Consider the following 15041-nt stretch of genomic DNA (forward strand, 5'->3'; position numbering starts at 1 on the left):
CTCCTCATATTCTCCATTGTTGCGGCTCCTCTCTTCCCAGTCTGTCAGTAACGCTCTGTTTACTTCCTGTCTCTATGAAGCCCCGCCTTCTGAAAAGCACACTGTGGTCTGATTGGTCGGCTGGATCAGTGTGTTGTGATTGGTCGAGCGCTTCAAGTGTGTTTGGGAAATGTCCCGCCCCTTACCATAACCGCCAGTTTAACACACTACTAACTAACTCAACCAGGCCCCGCCCCTTTATTCTGCATATGAATTATTATAATGAGGAATATTGTGACGTGTTCGTTCCCGGAAGAAACTCAAGACTACAATGGAGGCGTTTCAGGAGTTCAGAAACACAGACTCTGATATAGAGAAGAACTGGAGCTTCTTCATGATCAAACAGCAACATTACACACTAAAGACAGATGAAGATGGAGAAAAGCAGAATAGATCCTCTTTAAAACATGTGTCTTGATGTGAAGTATTGTACATACAAATTGTAAAAACAAGTAGAAAGTGATTTTTTTTACACTGTCAGGAAATACATTTTCATAATAAAATGTACATTCATTCACAAAAAAAACTGATTTCATGAAAATATAAAATGTGGATTTCAAATTTGAAATGAATTGGACTGTAGGTACTATATTAATCACTATACACATATTAAATTACTCCTTCAAGGACATTATATAAATATCATCTTCATAATAACAGACAAATTAACTTTTGACAAATGAACTATAAACATCAAACAAAGTTTTATGACACTTATTTGACAATAATGCTAAAATGTGTTGTTAAAAGTTATAAAAAATAAAAAAGAATCAGCTCTGTTTTCGGTAGCACTATATTTTACATTTCTGTTCCCCATGTAGGCTACATACTATGCACTTATTATAGTAATTAAAATAAATGGGTAATAACTTGGACCCCTAAAACTAACCCATGTATTACTGCTTATATTACCAGTACTTTCTTAGGTAACTACACATACTGTAAAATAAAGTGCAACCCAGTTTTTTCATGGACTGTCAACAAAATGTTAAGAAACTGTCAGCTTGGAATTTTGATTATGTGTTTTGCCGGTAGCCATACTTGCGAAATCTCAGTCAGTATAATGCTTGAATTACATAATGTGTCACTTATGAGTTGAATATAAGAATTCATTCTGAGCTTGATTGACTTATAAAATGTTTAGTATTAAGGGAACAGATTCTGGCTGATTCAAGCATTCATTTTAAGTTATTTATCTCTTATTGAGGGAGGAGACATTTGTTATCACAAGTTATTGCAGCCTTTTCATATTTTTTTATACTTTTCAGCCACACTCATAAAGAGTGACAGACGAATGTCGTGAATGCTGCACAACCTGCTCAGTTATGGTTTATCTCTCTAGTCGGCGCATCGTCTGCTCTGCGGCATGTGCTGATTTACTGTAAAAAAATGTGTCTTTGTCTGATTTTGACTTTTATCAGCACTCATCTAACTCAGCTTGATGATGAGCTCTGGTTATGCCAGTTTGAAAACACTGCAAGACAACAGCTTCAGTTCCTCAAATGTAGGAAACCCCAGTGTGTGTAAAGCGCCGAGTCACTCAGAGGCTCCGACTGCGAGTGAGTTAGGACAGATGTCTGACAGGGAGCCTTTTTTGTGTAGTGCTTCAAATTATCACCTGGCATGCAATGGGACGGCTAAATCACTCGCGGACCCTCAGATCGTGGAAAACTTCAGGAGAGAGCTGAAATATTTCTTCATGAGTCCATGCCAGAAATACAGAGCAAGAGGTCGTAAACCATGGAAAATGATGCTGCAGATACTCAAGATTGCCATTATTACCATTCAGGTATGTGATTTCATTTACCCCACAACTATACTGATTATCAAATTAAATAAATAAATAAAATTAAATAAAAAATACTTTTTTATGTAGTCTGTCACAAATATTTTTAAAGAGCACCTGTTCTGCTTTTCTCCATGTTCATCTGGCTTTAGTGTGTAATGTTGCTGAAAGTGAAAAAGCTCCAGTTCTTCTCTATATCAGAGTCAGTGTTTCTGAACTCCTGAAACGCCTCCATTGTAGTCTTGAGTTTCTCCGGGAACGAACACGTCACAATATTCCTCATTATAATAATTCATAGACAGAATAAAGGGGCGGGGCCTGGTTGAGTTAGTTAGTAGTGTGTACATTGAAGTTGCAAAGTCACTTGAATGTCTAAAGTGGACTATTGAAATAAAGTTGTTGTAAACTTTTGTATTTGTATCACAGTTGGTCTCTTTTGGATTGAGCAACGAGATGATGGTCACCTTTAAAGAGGGAAATCTCATCGCCTTCAAACATTTATTCCTGAAAGGTTACAAGGACAGCAATAAAGATTATGCTTTGTACACAAGACCTGAGGTCCATGACCACATGCTGTATGCAATCAGAAGGGTAAGTCCTTTGGGTTACTGTCACACGGTGGTAAACCCTCACAAAGCAGTCTTTATTATAATCTAAACACTCAGGGGAACATAGGAATCCACATAGGAGAAATACCTCAACAAATTACAAACGAGAACTGACTAGGGACTGAACTGAACTAAACGGGGAATATACAAGGCAAACAAAGAGAGACATGTGCAAATCATAAGTATCCATAGAAACGAAAAAGGACATAATCAGTTACCAAGGAAACAGAAACTAAACAGAGCGGGGAAACAGGAACTAAATGAAACAAAACAGAATATCAAAACTAACGTGGCAGTTCCAAAATATGCTTTGGACCAACGTAATATTCATTGGTGGACGACAGTACATGACGTCACAAGTGCAGCGCCAGTGAGTATAACTGGGCTCTTGTATTACACATCATCAGATTTTTATGTTTTCAGGAGCCGTTTTGTTCGTAGCTTGTGTAATCGAAGATGAAATATGGATAAACCAAGCAGCAAGTGCTTAAGTACATGCCCCTGAGGATACCCACGATCTTTGCACTGATTGCTTGGGAGCGGAGCACGTGTGTCTAGCACTCGAGGGTTCTGGATGTGCTCACGCTCGAGGGTTCTGGATGTGCTCACGCTTCGCCTTCTTCTTGAGAGATGAGGGTTAAGCGTCTTCTCCCCGCGGTTTGAGTCCTGCTCCTGCTGAGGCACAGCGGAGACTTAAATCGTGGCGATCGCAGGTCCTGGAAGAGACTGAATTCAACCCATATTTTTCCTTCTCCACATTCAAATTATTCTGATTTGGAGGCCTTATGTGAGCAAGGATACGTGAGGATGTCCCCTGTTGAGGCCAGCTATCTTTCACAGAGTGAGGCTTCTTCGTTAAAGGCTCCGGTCTCGCCATCTAAACCGCTTCAGACCACCTTGTGGTTGAACGGTAACACATATGCAGCAGCAGGTCAGGCTGGTGGGACCGCAGCAGTCATCCCTGCTAGGGGATTTAGATCAGGAGCAGGGACTGTCTCCTGAAGTGGTTGCTGGGTGAATAAAATTATGTGGGCAATGGAGCGACCCTCTATTTCGTTTACCTCCCTCCCCAGTTACTGTTGGGTCTTGAAGTATGGATAACTCCTATTGCATCAACACCAAGATACAGCATCGAGGTTCCACTTCGAAAGGGAACATCTCAGCTTGCGTATGCAACCCGGTTCGCTGAGAAGGGGAGTGAGACACTGCGTCTTGTTGCCATGCGCATCTCCTTCAGACAAAAGAGTTGATGACATGTAATACAGGAGCCCTTTTATAATCACAGGTGCTCCACTTGTGACGTCGTGGACTGTTGTCCACCAGTGAATATCGGCGTGTGTTTACTCATGCTTCTGACACCGGTCACACTGATGGCGTCCCCCAAAGCATCCATACTAAGACACACAGCAACAAACACGCAAAATAGAAACTTGAACTACTACTTTCTATGCCCTGAGAATTTTGTGCTGCTCTGTGACCTGTACCTGTCTATCCTATATCTACAAACACACACACACACACACACACACGTCTGTAACGTGTATGTTCTGTTTCTGTTCAGTTTCTGATTCTGGTTGCCCTGGTTAGTCTTCTTGATTACGGATTACGTTCACCTGTGTTACCTTGTTTAAGCCGGTGTATTTATACTTAACTAAAATTATAAATATATCAAAGTATATTATATATTTAACTAAACTGTTCTGTTTAGTTCATTGTATGTTATTGTTGATAAGTTCACTGCTGTGGATTATTATTAGTCTGTTTTTCCCTCGACCCCTTCGTTGAGCGATTTCTACAGCCTGTACAACATCATACTTCTGTTTGATTCCTCACGGATGTTTAATAACGCACTATACACGGCTGGGTTTCATTTGAGCACAACTAAATATTAAGCTGCTAACATTTTAAATGTCTTCACAGGAGTGACTGAAACTGCTTTCTTGTTTGCATCTGATCAATTATCTGATTTTGTTTGGTAGTATCTACACCTCCAAAACCTGACTGTGGATAATCACGCGTTTGAGAAGATCGATGACATGTTCACCCCTCTGTCCCTCTGTCAAGAGTTATATCGACACGCCAACATCTCACCCGCCACTGAGACCTTTGATATCGATCCACATGTAGAGACAGGTCTGTACCATACTTTATCAAAATTACTGTGAAAAATACAGATATTATGCACACAAACGCACATATAAACAACATTAATAACTTGATTTTCACCACAGAGGGACTTTATCTAATCTTTTTCTTTGAAGTGTTTTGGTCTCTGCATTTATAGCTCACTGTTTTGTGTTTATTTTATATTTAAATATTATTATTTTTATATTTTCTTTAATATATTTCAGAATGTATTTCTATATATCCCATTTCATCCTACAAGAATGATGATTTGGAAAATGAAATGAACCTCACTTTAGATTTTCAAAGGTGTGTACACTACTTTCTTCTTTGAAATACATTCATCAGTTTTATTTTATGAGTTTGTTATTCATGAAATGATATTTTTGTGATCCTTTCCCAGGTTGTTAGCAGTAAAAATCTATTTTAAAATAAAGGCTATCAATGTTCAAACTGTACGACATCAAGAGCTTCCTGACTGCTACGACTTCAACATTAATGTAAGTGTTATTACATTTCATACATTTTTGTCTTGTATAAAGTCTCAATGATAAAATGACATGTCTCTATTTCCTTAACATCCAAAGAAAGTTGGTTTCTGCTTTAGAATTCAAAAAGAACATTTTTGTGAAAGTTTTTACTTGCCATAATCTCACAATTTCCAGGATTGGCTAATTGAGGTCACATTTTGTCATATGAAAACTATACATTTTCCTCTTCCTCTTCTCCTTCTCCAACCATTTTGTTCATGTCATACCATTTTATCACAAGCTGACAAGTTCTTTACTACTCAGTGTCATCTAGAGAATGACTGACTCAATGCTGGAATTCCTTAGGCCAGGTTGAGGTTAACTGGATAAAGTGGGTAATCTGCTGTGTTTGCTTACAGATCATGTTTGACAACAGTGCACACAGTGGAAAAATCAAGATATCTTTAAGCAGTGATGTACAGATAAAGGGTTGCAAGGACTGGAATGTTTCAGACTCAAGTAAGTTGATTTTTTGACACTGCATCATTTATCAGAAACACTTCCTCTATACAAAATCAGCGGTCATCACATATCACATATACAGTGGCTCCAAAGTATTTGGACACTTCAGTCAGATTAAAAAAAAAATTATATATATATGAATGATTATATCAAACCAAGTAACCAATCTGTGAATAATGCCAGAAAGAACTTTTCTTCAAGCTAACTCTACTTTTCTGATCTTTTGTTGTTGTTGTCCAGTTGATTTTTAGTGGCTGTATCCACTACATGTTAGTTTCTCTAAAGTTCACACAGGCGTTCTAGCAGAATAATCTCAGGTTTCATTCGACGGCCAAAAAAGTCCAAATACTTCTGAATATACCCCACATACCCAACACGTGAATCTGATCAGTTATCCAGTTGCTGAACAAATAAATATTAGGACATTGAATATATATTTAGTCACCTGCAATTATTCCTGCTGTCTATGTAGCAGCTAACTAGTATGTGCCATACTGATATTACTGTCTAAAGGTCTCTTTTGCTGTGTTTGTTCCAGCAGACAGTCACTTCCGACTCATTGTTCTGTTTGACTGTGTGGTCATCTGCTCCTGCTTGCTCTCGCTCGTCCTCTGCACACGCTCAGTCTACACAGGCCTTCTCTTGCAGTTAGTAAGTCTCCTCTTCTGGCGCAGTAAGGGTTACTCGGCAAGTCCACTGAGCAAATCAAGCCCATAAAAGCACTGCTCTATTCTATTCTATTCTATTCTGTTCTATTCTATTCTACTCTATTCTATTCTATTCTATTCTATTCTACTCTACTCTATTCTATTCTACTCTACTCTATTCTATTCTATTCTACTCTACTCTACTCTACTCTACTCTACTCTACTCTACTCTACTCTATTCTATTCTACTCTACTCTACTCTATTCTACTCTATTCTGTTCTGTTCTGTTCTATTCTATTCTATTCTACTCTACTCTGTTCTGTTCTGTTCTGTTCTGTTCTATTCTATTCTACTCTATTCTATTCTACTCTATTCTATTCTATTATATTCTACTCTACTCTATTCTATTCTGTTCTATTCTATTCTATTCTACTCTACTCTATTCTATTCTATTCTACTCTACTCTATTCTACTCTACTCTATTCTATTCTATTCTACTCTACTCTACTCTACTCTATTCTATTCTATTCTATTCTATTCTATTCTATTCTATTCTTTTCTTGTCACAGTTGGTGTCTGTAATAAAGCACACGATAAAGGATACACTCAAAATAGATCTTAAATCCAAGAATCAAAACAATAAACAGGACAATAACTCTGAGGAAACACAACCACATAGACATTGACGTAAAACATGGGAGTCTAAACAATCCAGGACACAGGAACAAACAGAAACTGAGGGCTTAAATACACAGGGCAAACGAAGGAGCTGATGAGTTAATTACTGAGGGACAGGGGAATAGGATGAATCAATGAAACACATGGGAAAACTGGGTCAAAGAAAAACTGGACTCAGTGAAAACAAAGACAAAACAGAACATAATCCTGGCAATTATATTCTATTTTATGTTTTGGTGCATGAGAAAAAAATAATGTTTGATAATAAAGGATCAAATTAAAGTTGTTTTAGTGATAGTCTCATTGCTAGGCATTTATATTTATAATATAATAATTATAATTATTATAACATAATTTAAGTTATAATAATATAAGTTATAATAATATTAAGTAATATAAGGTATAATATGAGTTAATAGCACATACAAGTGTCCTATGGCGAGTTAGCAACTTATTGTAAAAGATTTGAGTTAGTATGATGTTAATGAAATCAAACTGTACGAGTTAGCCTGGTCAACATTTCAATTAAATTGCAATTAACATGTTTGTGTAGTACAAAATCAAAATTGACGTTTTTGTTAACTTAAAAAAGAGACAACTGATTACCTCACATTAACTGAGTTCTGCTGAGTTCTGTTTGCTACTTAGTTCCCTTAGTTACTGATTATGTTCACCTATTGTTCATTTAGTTACCTCATTTCTCCCTGTGGGTTTCAGCTCTTAAGGTGATGATAGACGGGGCAACTCTTTTGAGCAATGTTACCAAGAAATGTTGCTTGGGCACTTTCCTATTGAGAATGGGCAACAAATTTCTATCTGGATCCTTTATATCGGTCGTGGGCCCTGTGTCTCACCTGGTTGCCGGTTGATGCCAACATTGCTCAAAAAGTTGCCCTGTGTATCATCACCTTTAATTTCCTCAGTTCATTGTTCTGTGTTGTTTCAGTTTGCATGGTTTTCTATATATTTTTTCTGTGTCTCCTGTGATTTGTGATTAAAGACTGTTCTTTTGGATATCACTATTCGGCATGCGCTTACTACAACCACCACCCCTTACACAAACTCCCACTGGCATTAAGATGAGCACAGAAATACTGTGCGGCGGGAGCTTCACTGAATGGGTTTCATGGCCAAACCGCTGCATGCATGCCTCACATCACCGAGTGCAATCCCATGCGTCAGATGGAGTGGGGTAAACATACTGGAATGTGGAGCCGTGGAAGTGTGTTCTGTGGAGTGACGAATCACGCTTCTCTGTCTGGCAGTCTGATGGGCGAGTCTGGATTCGGCGGATGATAGGAGAACCAGCCTGACTGCATTGTGCCAGCTGTAAAGTGTGGTGGAGGAGGGACAATGGTTCGGGCTGTTGTTCAGGGGTTAAGCTAGACTCCTTACTTCCTGTACGGGGAATCTCAATGCTTCAGAACACCAAGACATTTTGGAAAATGCTATGCTTCCAACTTTGTGGAAAAAAAGTTTGGGGAAGGCCTCTTTTCTGCACAAAGCAAGGAGCATAAAGGAGCATAGAGACAAGGTTGGATGAGTTTGGTGTGGAAGAACTGGCCCACACAGAGTCCTAACCTCAACCTCATCGAACGTCGGGATGAACTGGAATTCATCACTGCTTTACTGGATGAAATTCCCACAGAAACACCCCAAAATCTTGTGGAAAGCCATCCCAGAGCCATCCCAGCTGCAAAGGGGTTACCAACTCCATATTAATGTCTATATATTTAGAATGCAATGTCATTACAATGTGTATATACATCAAAAAAGGAAATGGAATCTGCACTCCAAATCAAATAGAATTCAAAAAAAGCATTAATTAAGCCATGAATCCATCTAGTACTCAAACAACAAATCTCCATCCTAAAGCTAAAGACAAAAGCTAATCAGGAGCAGGGGTGTATAACAAAATGTCGACAGTAATAGCTATGTTATTAACATGTCATGTGTTTTTTGTCTGCAGGAGTACACCAAGTTTGTGTCCATTCACCACGATAAACCAGTTTCCTGGTCTGAGAGAATGGAGTTTATCAGCGGCTGGTACATTCTCGTCATCATCAGTGATACGCTGAGTATTGCAGGTTCAGTCCTCAAAATATGCATACAGAGCAAGGTGAGCAAGAACAAACTGAGGTTTCAAGTGCCCCGATTATGCTTTTTCAAATATCACCTTTCATGAAGAGTGTAATAAAGCTGTTTGTGAATGTAAAACATCTGTAAAGTTTCAGAGATAAATGGAGTTTTTGTCTCCCAAAGAAAAGTGATTCTGAACTGCCTGAAACCAGTTATCAGTAATTCCAGTCTAACTTCCAGTTCGAACGTACGTAGTTTTGTAATAAATTTGCATAATGTCAGCCTGTGGTCTTCATTGGCTGCCGGTGAGCAGGGTCTACTCTGACCCTCAAACACTGTAGATGTGTCTGAGACTGGAAGAGTTTAGTTTGTGTTGTTCATGTTGAGAAGACGCTGTTTTCTGCCGCCAAAATCCACTTTGATGAGATTGATACCATCATTACTGTTGGTATCACTGTGTATAAAGTGCTGAGGGAGAGCTAAATTCAGTTATGGTAATAGGCGTTTGGTTTGGTCAGAGTAGCCCAATCACAACAGACTGGGCCGTCTGACCAATCAGAGCAGAGCATGCTCTCTGAAAGGAGGGGTTTAAAGCGACTGAATCCAATTGTTTCAGACACTGTGGATAAAGAGGTGTTGCTGCAGTAAATATTATGAGAAAATTAAATTTGTTGATGCATGTAAACCAATAGGAGACCTCCAAACAAAATTAGGAACCTTTAAAATAGCATCATAGGGGCACTTTAAAAGGAAATAAGTCACGGTCTCCTCACCAGATAAGCATGTGTTTAGATCTATGCACTAATGTTCAGTAACTGTCTTGTCTTCAGGAGCTGACGAACTATGATGTGTGCAGTATTTTACTGGGAACAGCAACAATGCTTGTGTGGATTGGAGTAATGCGTTATCTGAGTTTCTTTCAGAAATATTATGTAAGCTACTCATTTATTCAGTTTTTGGTGTGTAATCAGTTGAAGACTCCTCACATTAACTAAGGACAAGTGTCCAAATTCAGTAATACTATTGTATTGTTTTAAACCTAACAGACCTTCTGCTTGTAAAGTGTGCTTGTGCCGTCTATTTCTATTGCCACTGTTCCTCCACGTTCACTGTCTGACAGAACACAGAAGTTCACTCTGCTTCGTAATGAATGCTAGACGACCACGAGTCTGCTTCTCCTCTGACACGAGTGTGTTTGTGCCTCCAGATCCTCATCCTCACCCTGCAGGCGGCTCTTCCCAACGCCATCCGCTTCTCCATCTGCGCTGTGATGATCTATCTCAGCTACTGCTTCTGCGGATGGATCGTTCTGGGGCCGCACCATGAGAACGTGAGCAAACACACTACCAGCCAAACGTCTGGGATCGATACGCTTTTTATGTTTTTAAAAGAGGTCTCTTTTGCTCACCAAGGCTGCGTTTATTTCATTAAAAATACAAATGATATTGTGAAATATTATTCCAGTGTAAATCAGCTGTTTTCTATGTGAATATACAGTAAAGTGTAATTTATTCCTGTGATCAAAGCTGAATTTTCAGCATCATTACTCCAGTCTTCAGTGTCACATGATCCTGCAGAAATCACTCTAATATGATGATTTGATGCTCAAGAAACATTTATGATTATTATCAGTGTTGAAAACAGTTATTTATATTTTTATTTCAGGATTCTTTGATGAATAGAAAGTTCAAAAGAACAGCATTTATCTGAAACAGAAGCTTTTGTAACATTAAACACTACCGTTCAAAAGTTTGGGGTCAGTAATCATTTTTTATTTTTGGGGGGAAAGAAATAAAAGAAATCAAAACTTTTATTCAGCAGGGATGAATTAAATTGATCAAAAATTACAGTGAAGACATTTATAATGTTACAAAAGATTATATTTCAAATAAATGCTGTTCTTTTGAGCTTTCTATTCAAAGAATCCTGAAAAAAAAATTTACACAACTGTTTTCAACACTGATAATAATAATGAATGTTTCTTGAGCCTCAAATCATCATATTAGAGTGATTTCTGAAGGATTGTCACGTTGTGGGTTGTTCCTTGTTTCTGTTTCATGTATGTCATGTGATCCCTTGTTCAAGTCATGTGATCCTGCCATGTGTTCCCTTGTCTGATGTGTCATGTTGTCATTGGTTCATTGTTTCATTGTTCACAGGTGTTCCTTATCTAGTCGTCTTGTGTATGTAGGCCCTCTTGTTTGCCCCGTGTCTTTGTCTAGTGAATGTTTCTTGTCCTGAATGTTTTTTGTTCTTGTTTTATGTTTGATAATTAAAGTTGCACTCGGGTTCACTACATCTTGCCTCCAGTGGAGTCATTCATTAACAAGGATCATGTGACACTGAAGACTGGAGTAATGATGCTGAAAATTCAGCTTTGATCACAGGAATAAATTACATTTTAAAATATATTAAAATAGAAAACAGTTATTTTAAATTGACATAATATTTGACAATATTACTGTGTTTTTTTTCCCTGTATTTCTAATCAAATAAATGCAGTATTGGTAAGCAGAAGAGACTTCTTTTAAAAACATTAAAAATCTTACCAATCCAAAAACTTTTGACTGGTAGTGTATCAAAAAATGTACCCAATGAAGATGTTTCATTTTAAGAAGCTCTTGTTACTATAATATACAAAATCTACTGATTTTACATGCTTATAATATCCTTACATTATTATATTGTCCTTATATAATCATATATGTATAGTGTTGTTCATCCTTATTCTAAGCATGGGTAGTGGATACAAATACATTTCCTTTACGTGTAGTATGGCCCCATCTTAACTGAGGAATTAATGAAATATGTGTTCCTTGCACAAATTAATTTGATGCGCTACAGCAACATTTGTGTGAAGTCAAAATGAAAAACTGCTTGTTAAACCCTCAATTCAATATTCATGCGCTTTGTACAGTCAGAGAAACTTTTACACAATATATTACATCATTTGAAGGAAGAAACAAAATATGTTTTGTACCCATGAAATTGTCCTTGGAAACACTAACTTGCTTTAGAAATAATGGATGAAGCAGCTGTTGCACATTTCCTGTGCTGACTTTTGTACTTCCTGTCTCGAGTGGCATGTTTGTAGTTATTTGTAGTTTTCCTGTTGTTTAGCAGGTTTAGCTTGTGTATAAACAGCCCTTGTGTTTCCTCTGTCAGTTGCTGATGTTTGTCACTCATGTTCCTTTGTGTTCTTGGCTTTGCTTTTGCTTTGTTTTCATTAAAGTAGTCGATCCGTGCCTTCCTTCCCTCTATCCCAAAGTAACAATCGCATATAAAACTTCCCAAAAGTATGTAATGTTAATATCAGCCACCCATTTAAGCAGTTTTAACAAGCCTAATGAATTTAGCATTTAAATGAAATGAAGAAAAATAATGATAATAATGCTCATCTCCTCACAGTTTCGGACCTTTAACCTGGCAGCGGACTGCCTGTTTTCCATGATTAACGGGGATGAAGTGTACTCTTCCTTCAAAAAGCTGCGGGACAAGACCTATGTGGTGTGGCTGTTCAGCAGAGTCTACATCTACAGCTTCATCTCACTCTTCACATATATGGTGCTGAGCCTCTTCATCGCCATTATCACAGACACCTATGAAACCATCAAGGTGAGTTTATTAAAGCTTGCTTCTCGCATATAACACTCAGCAACACCACAGCAGGAGACGGCACGTGAAACTGGATGTTTTCCGGATGTATTGTGTGTGGCGAGTGCCTCTGTTAGCCTGTCACCACAATGCTGTGGTTTTGTGGCGAGTTGTTTTTGTTGCTAACACACGCACTGATACTCGGCTGCGTCTGAAAGCGTAGGAAGCTGACTATTACTGGGCGCATGATTGGATTATTCATGTTATGTGCTGAAGTTTAAGAGTTGGCTGTTTCAGAGTAGTGACAGGCCTTGTTCACACAGCAGCAGAATACAGTTATCAGTCTCACACACTGACTGCTGTGAACAGAGCTATCGATGCTAATCATCATCATCTCTCTGTAACCGCAGCACTACCAGACGCGAGGAGAGCCGGCATCAGAACTGCAGGCCTTCCTCGCTGAGTGCAGGGACACACCGGACTCGGGGAAGTACATGATGGATGAAGAGTCCTCCTCCTCCTCCTGCCTCTGTTGCTCCTGATTCAGGAGATACTCTTCCCACATGTCTTGTTATTGACATGAAAGGCTGAAAGATTGAGAACGAGGAGCCAAAAGCTTTTTCACTTTTCCAACTTACTCATGTGTTTTTATACTATGTAGAATTTATTATATTCGGTTCCCAAAGATGGGCATAAATACATGAAAATGCATTTAAAATAAAAATACAAAATACCTCAGTTGAAACAAATCAAAATAAATGTATTTAAATATATTTATATTTTGAAAGTACATGTGAAATTGGCCATCCAGTGAAGTTTCACTCTTCGGCTGAAATCTGTCTGGATCTATTCTGAATGCACACAACATCTGGTGTGTAAAACTGCTGAGAAACGTGTGTTTTCATTACCTCTTCCCTTTTCCATGTCCAGTAATAAGAATATACACACACACACACACACAAAAATCCATCACCATCATTACTTCTCATACTGATTTTCTCTATATCGATACTGTAAGTGAAGTGGCTCGGTCAATACCAACACTATAGTCTTCTGTAGAGCTGAATGAAACTCAGTTCATGACTGATGGACTCTCCACATGTATTGAGCTGAATCAACAGTGAACTGACCTCAGATGAATAAAGACACTATTATTGAAGTTTGCATCATTGATCATCATTATGTTCCTGTTTATTACCATGAAGCTGCTCTGAACACATCTTTAAAGTGAAGTGCTATAAAAACGTTTCAGTTTTTGAGTGGATGTCAGTGGAGAAGAGGCTTCAGTATAAACTGCGTGTGTGAGAAACACAACACTGAATATATTAACAGCTTGTCTGCTGATCTTTAATGGATTTTGACGTGAGCTATATTGTGTTAACACTGAAAACATTTGCTGTATTAAAAGTCACTGTTAATTTTGTGACAGGTAGTTTACATCACTTCTCGTTCATTTCTATGGCCCCGTCCCAAATCTGTTATTTAGGACATTCCTATAAACCCTGTCCAATAAAAACGGTTATGCATCTTGTCTTATTGTCATATTTATTGCACACTTTAAAACTGAGCAGAATGCAATAGGTTGACTTTGACTTCACATCTCTATGAGGTTAAGGAAGCATGAGCAGAAGTGTTTTTCTCGACCCGAGGAAGCATTTTATAGTCTATGTATTGAGACCATCTTCAAACGCTTTCAAAATTATTTCTGTTTGGAGTAAGTAATTTTCACTTTAAAATGCCAATTTTTTCAAGAACAAATTGATACACTTCTTTCTTAAGTATTATTACCTTCTAGTGTAAAGTATTAAAACCTTTGCATGTAAAGGTTTATCTGAGATCTAGTTAGATTTTAGTCTAAATGTGTTCTTCAAAAGAGCCAGTAGATGTCAGTGTTTACCGTGGCTTCAGAGAGCCAAGTACAGTAAATCTCACATCACTTACACAATATATTGATAGCTTTGTCCCACACGCTTTATTTTCTCCATTTTAAGGTTTGTAATCCACTGATGTAAATGTAAGTTTTATTGACCATGTGACTGGATGGAGACCATTTATCATTGAAGAAGCCTATGTGCACAATTCATATTTCAAAGCAGCGGTGCAAATAAAAGCAATTCAAAATACTGCAAACCTGTCTGATCACTGAACATCAGAAACACAATGAAGGCTATTATTACCGTTCTGTGTAGTATGGAGCCCCTAAGGGGACAATCATATGAGATGAGATGAGGATGATATTTCAACGCTTTTGCGTTCACTCAAAACTTTTGCATTGCTCGAAAGGAATTTAGCATTAGCTTGCAGAAGTTTCCTATGGGACGTCCTAGCGCTCAACGTTGCTTAATGTAGTAAAACAGTGATATTAAAAGACCAAACTCGGTAAACACCATAATAAAAAAGCATACTAGATGAGCCCATATGATGAAATAAAGCAAATGTGTGTGTACTTCATTAAGGTTGTGTGAACTAGCTTGGTGGAATAGTTCTCTCTCT

The 15041-nt window shown here is 38.0% G+C and overlaps 2 protein-coding genes across 2 annotated transcripts in view; both read left to right on the plus strand.

The window, feature by feature from the left end:
- ccdc13 (coiled-coil domain containing 13) overlaps window positions 1-15041 on the plus strand; it is a gene marked incomplete at its 3' end in the record, with an annotated part of 264989 nt that overhangs the window by 67403 nt on the left and 182545 nt on the right.
- Window positions 410-14079, plus strand: mcoln3a (mucolipin TRP cation channel 3a). Its single transcript, XM_084120825.1, has 12 exons — window positions 410-1828; window positions 2252-2416; window positions 4413-4566; window positions 4785-4866; window positions 4961-5057; window positions 5447-5546; window positions 6088-6200; window positions 8845-8994; window positions 9785-9886; window positions 10162-10284; window positions 12363-12569; window positions 12959-14079. The coding sequence occupies exons 1-12, from the start codon at window positions 1481-1483 to the stop codon at window positions 13088-13090; spliced, it is 1773 nt and encodes a 590-aa protein (XP_083976951.1). The 5' UTR covers window positions 410-1480; the 3' UTR covers window positions 13091-14079.

This window comes from Abramis brama (genome assembly GCF_963993115.1).
Source record: "Abramis brama genome assembly, chromosome: 7".
NCBI classification, from domain to species: Eukaryota; Metazoa; Chordata; class Actinopteri; order Cypriniformes; family Leuciscidae; genus Abramis; species Abramis brama.

Coding starts and splice junctions, on each gene's coding strand:
- mcoln3a (XM_084120825.1), top strand. CDS start 1,481: ATGATGAGCTCTGGTTATGCCAGTTTGAAAACACTGCAAGACAACAGC. Junction 8,995..9,784: donor AAATATGCATACAGAGCAAG/GTGAGCAAGAAC, acceptor TCTTGTCTTCAG/GAGCTGACGAACTATGATGT. Junction 10,285..12,362: donor TGGGGCCGCACCATGAGAAC/GTGAGCAAACAC, acceptor ATCTCCTCACAG/TTTCGGACCTTTAACCTGGC.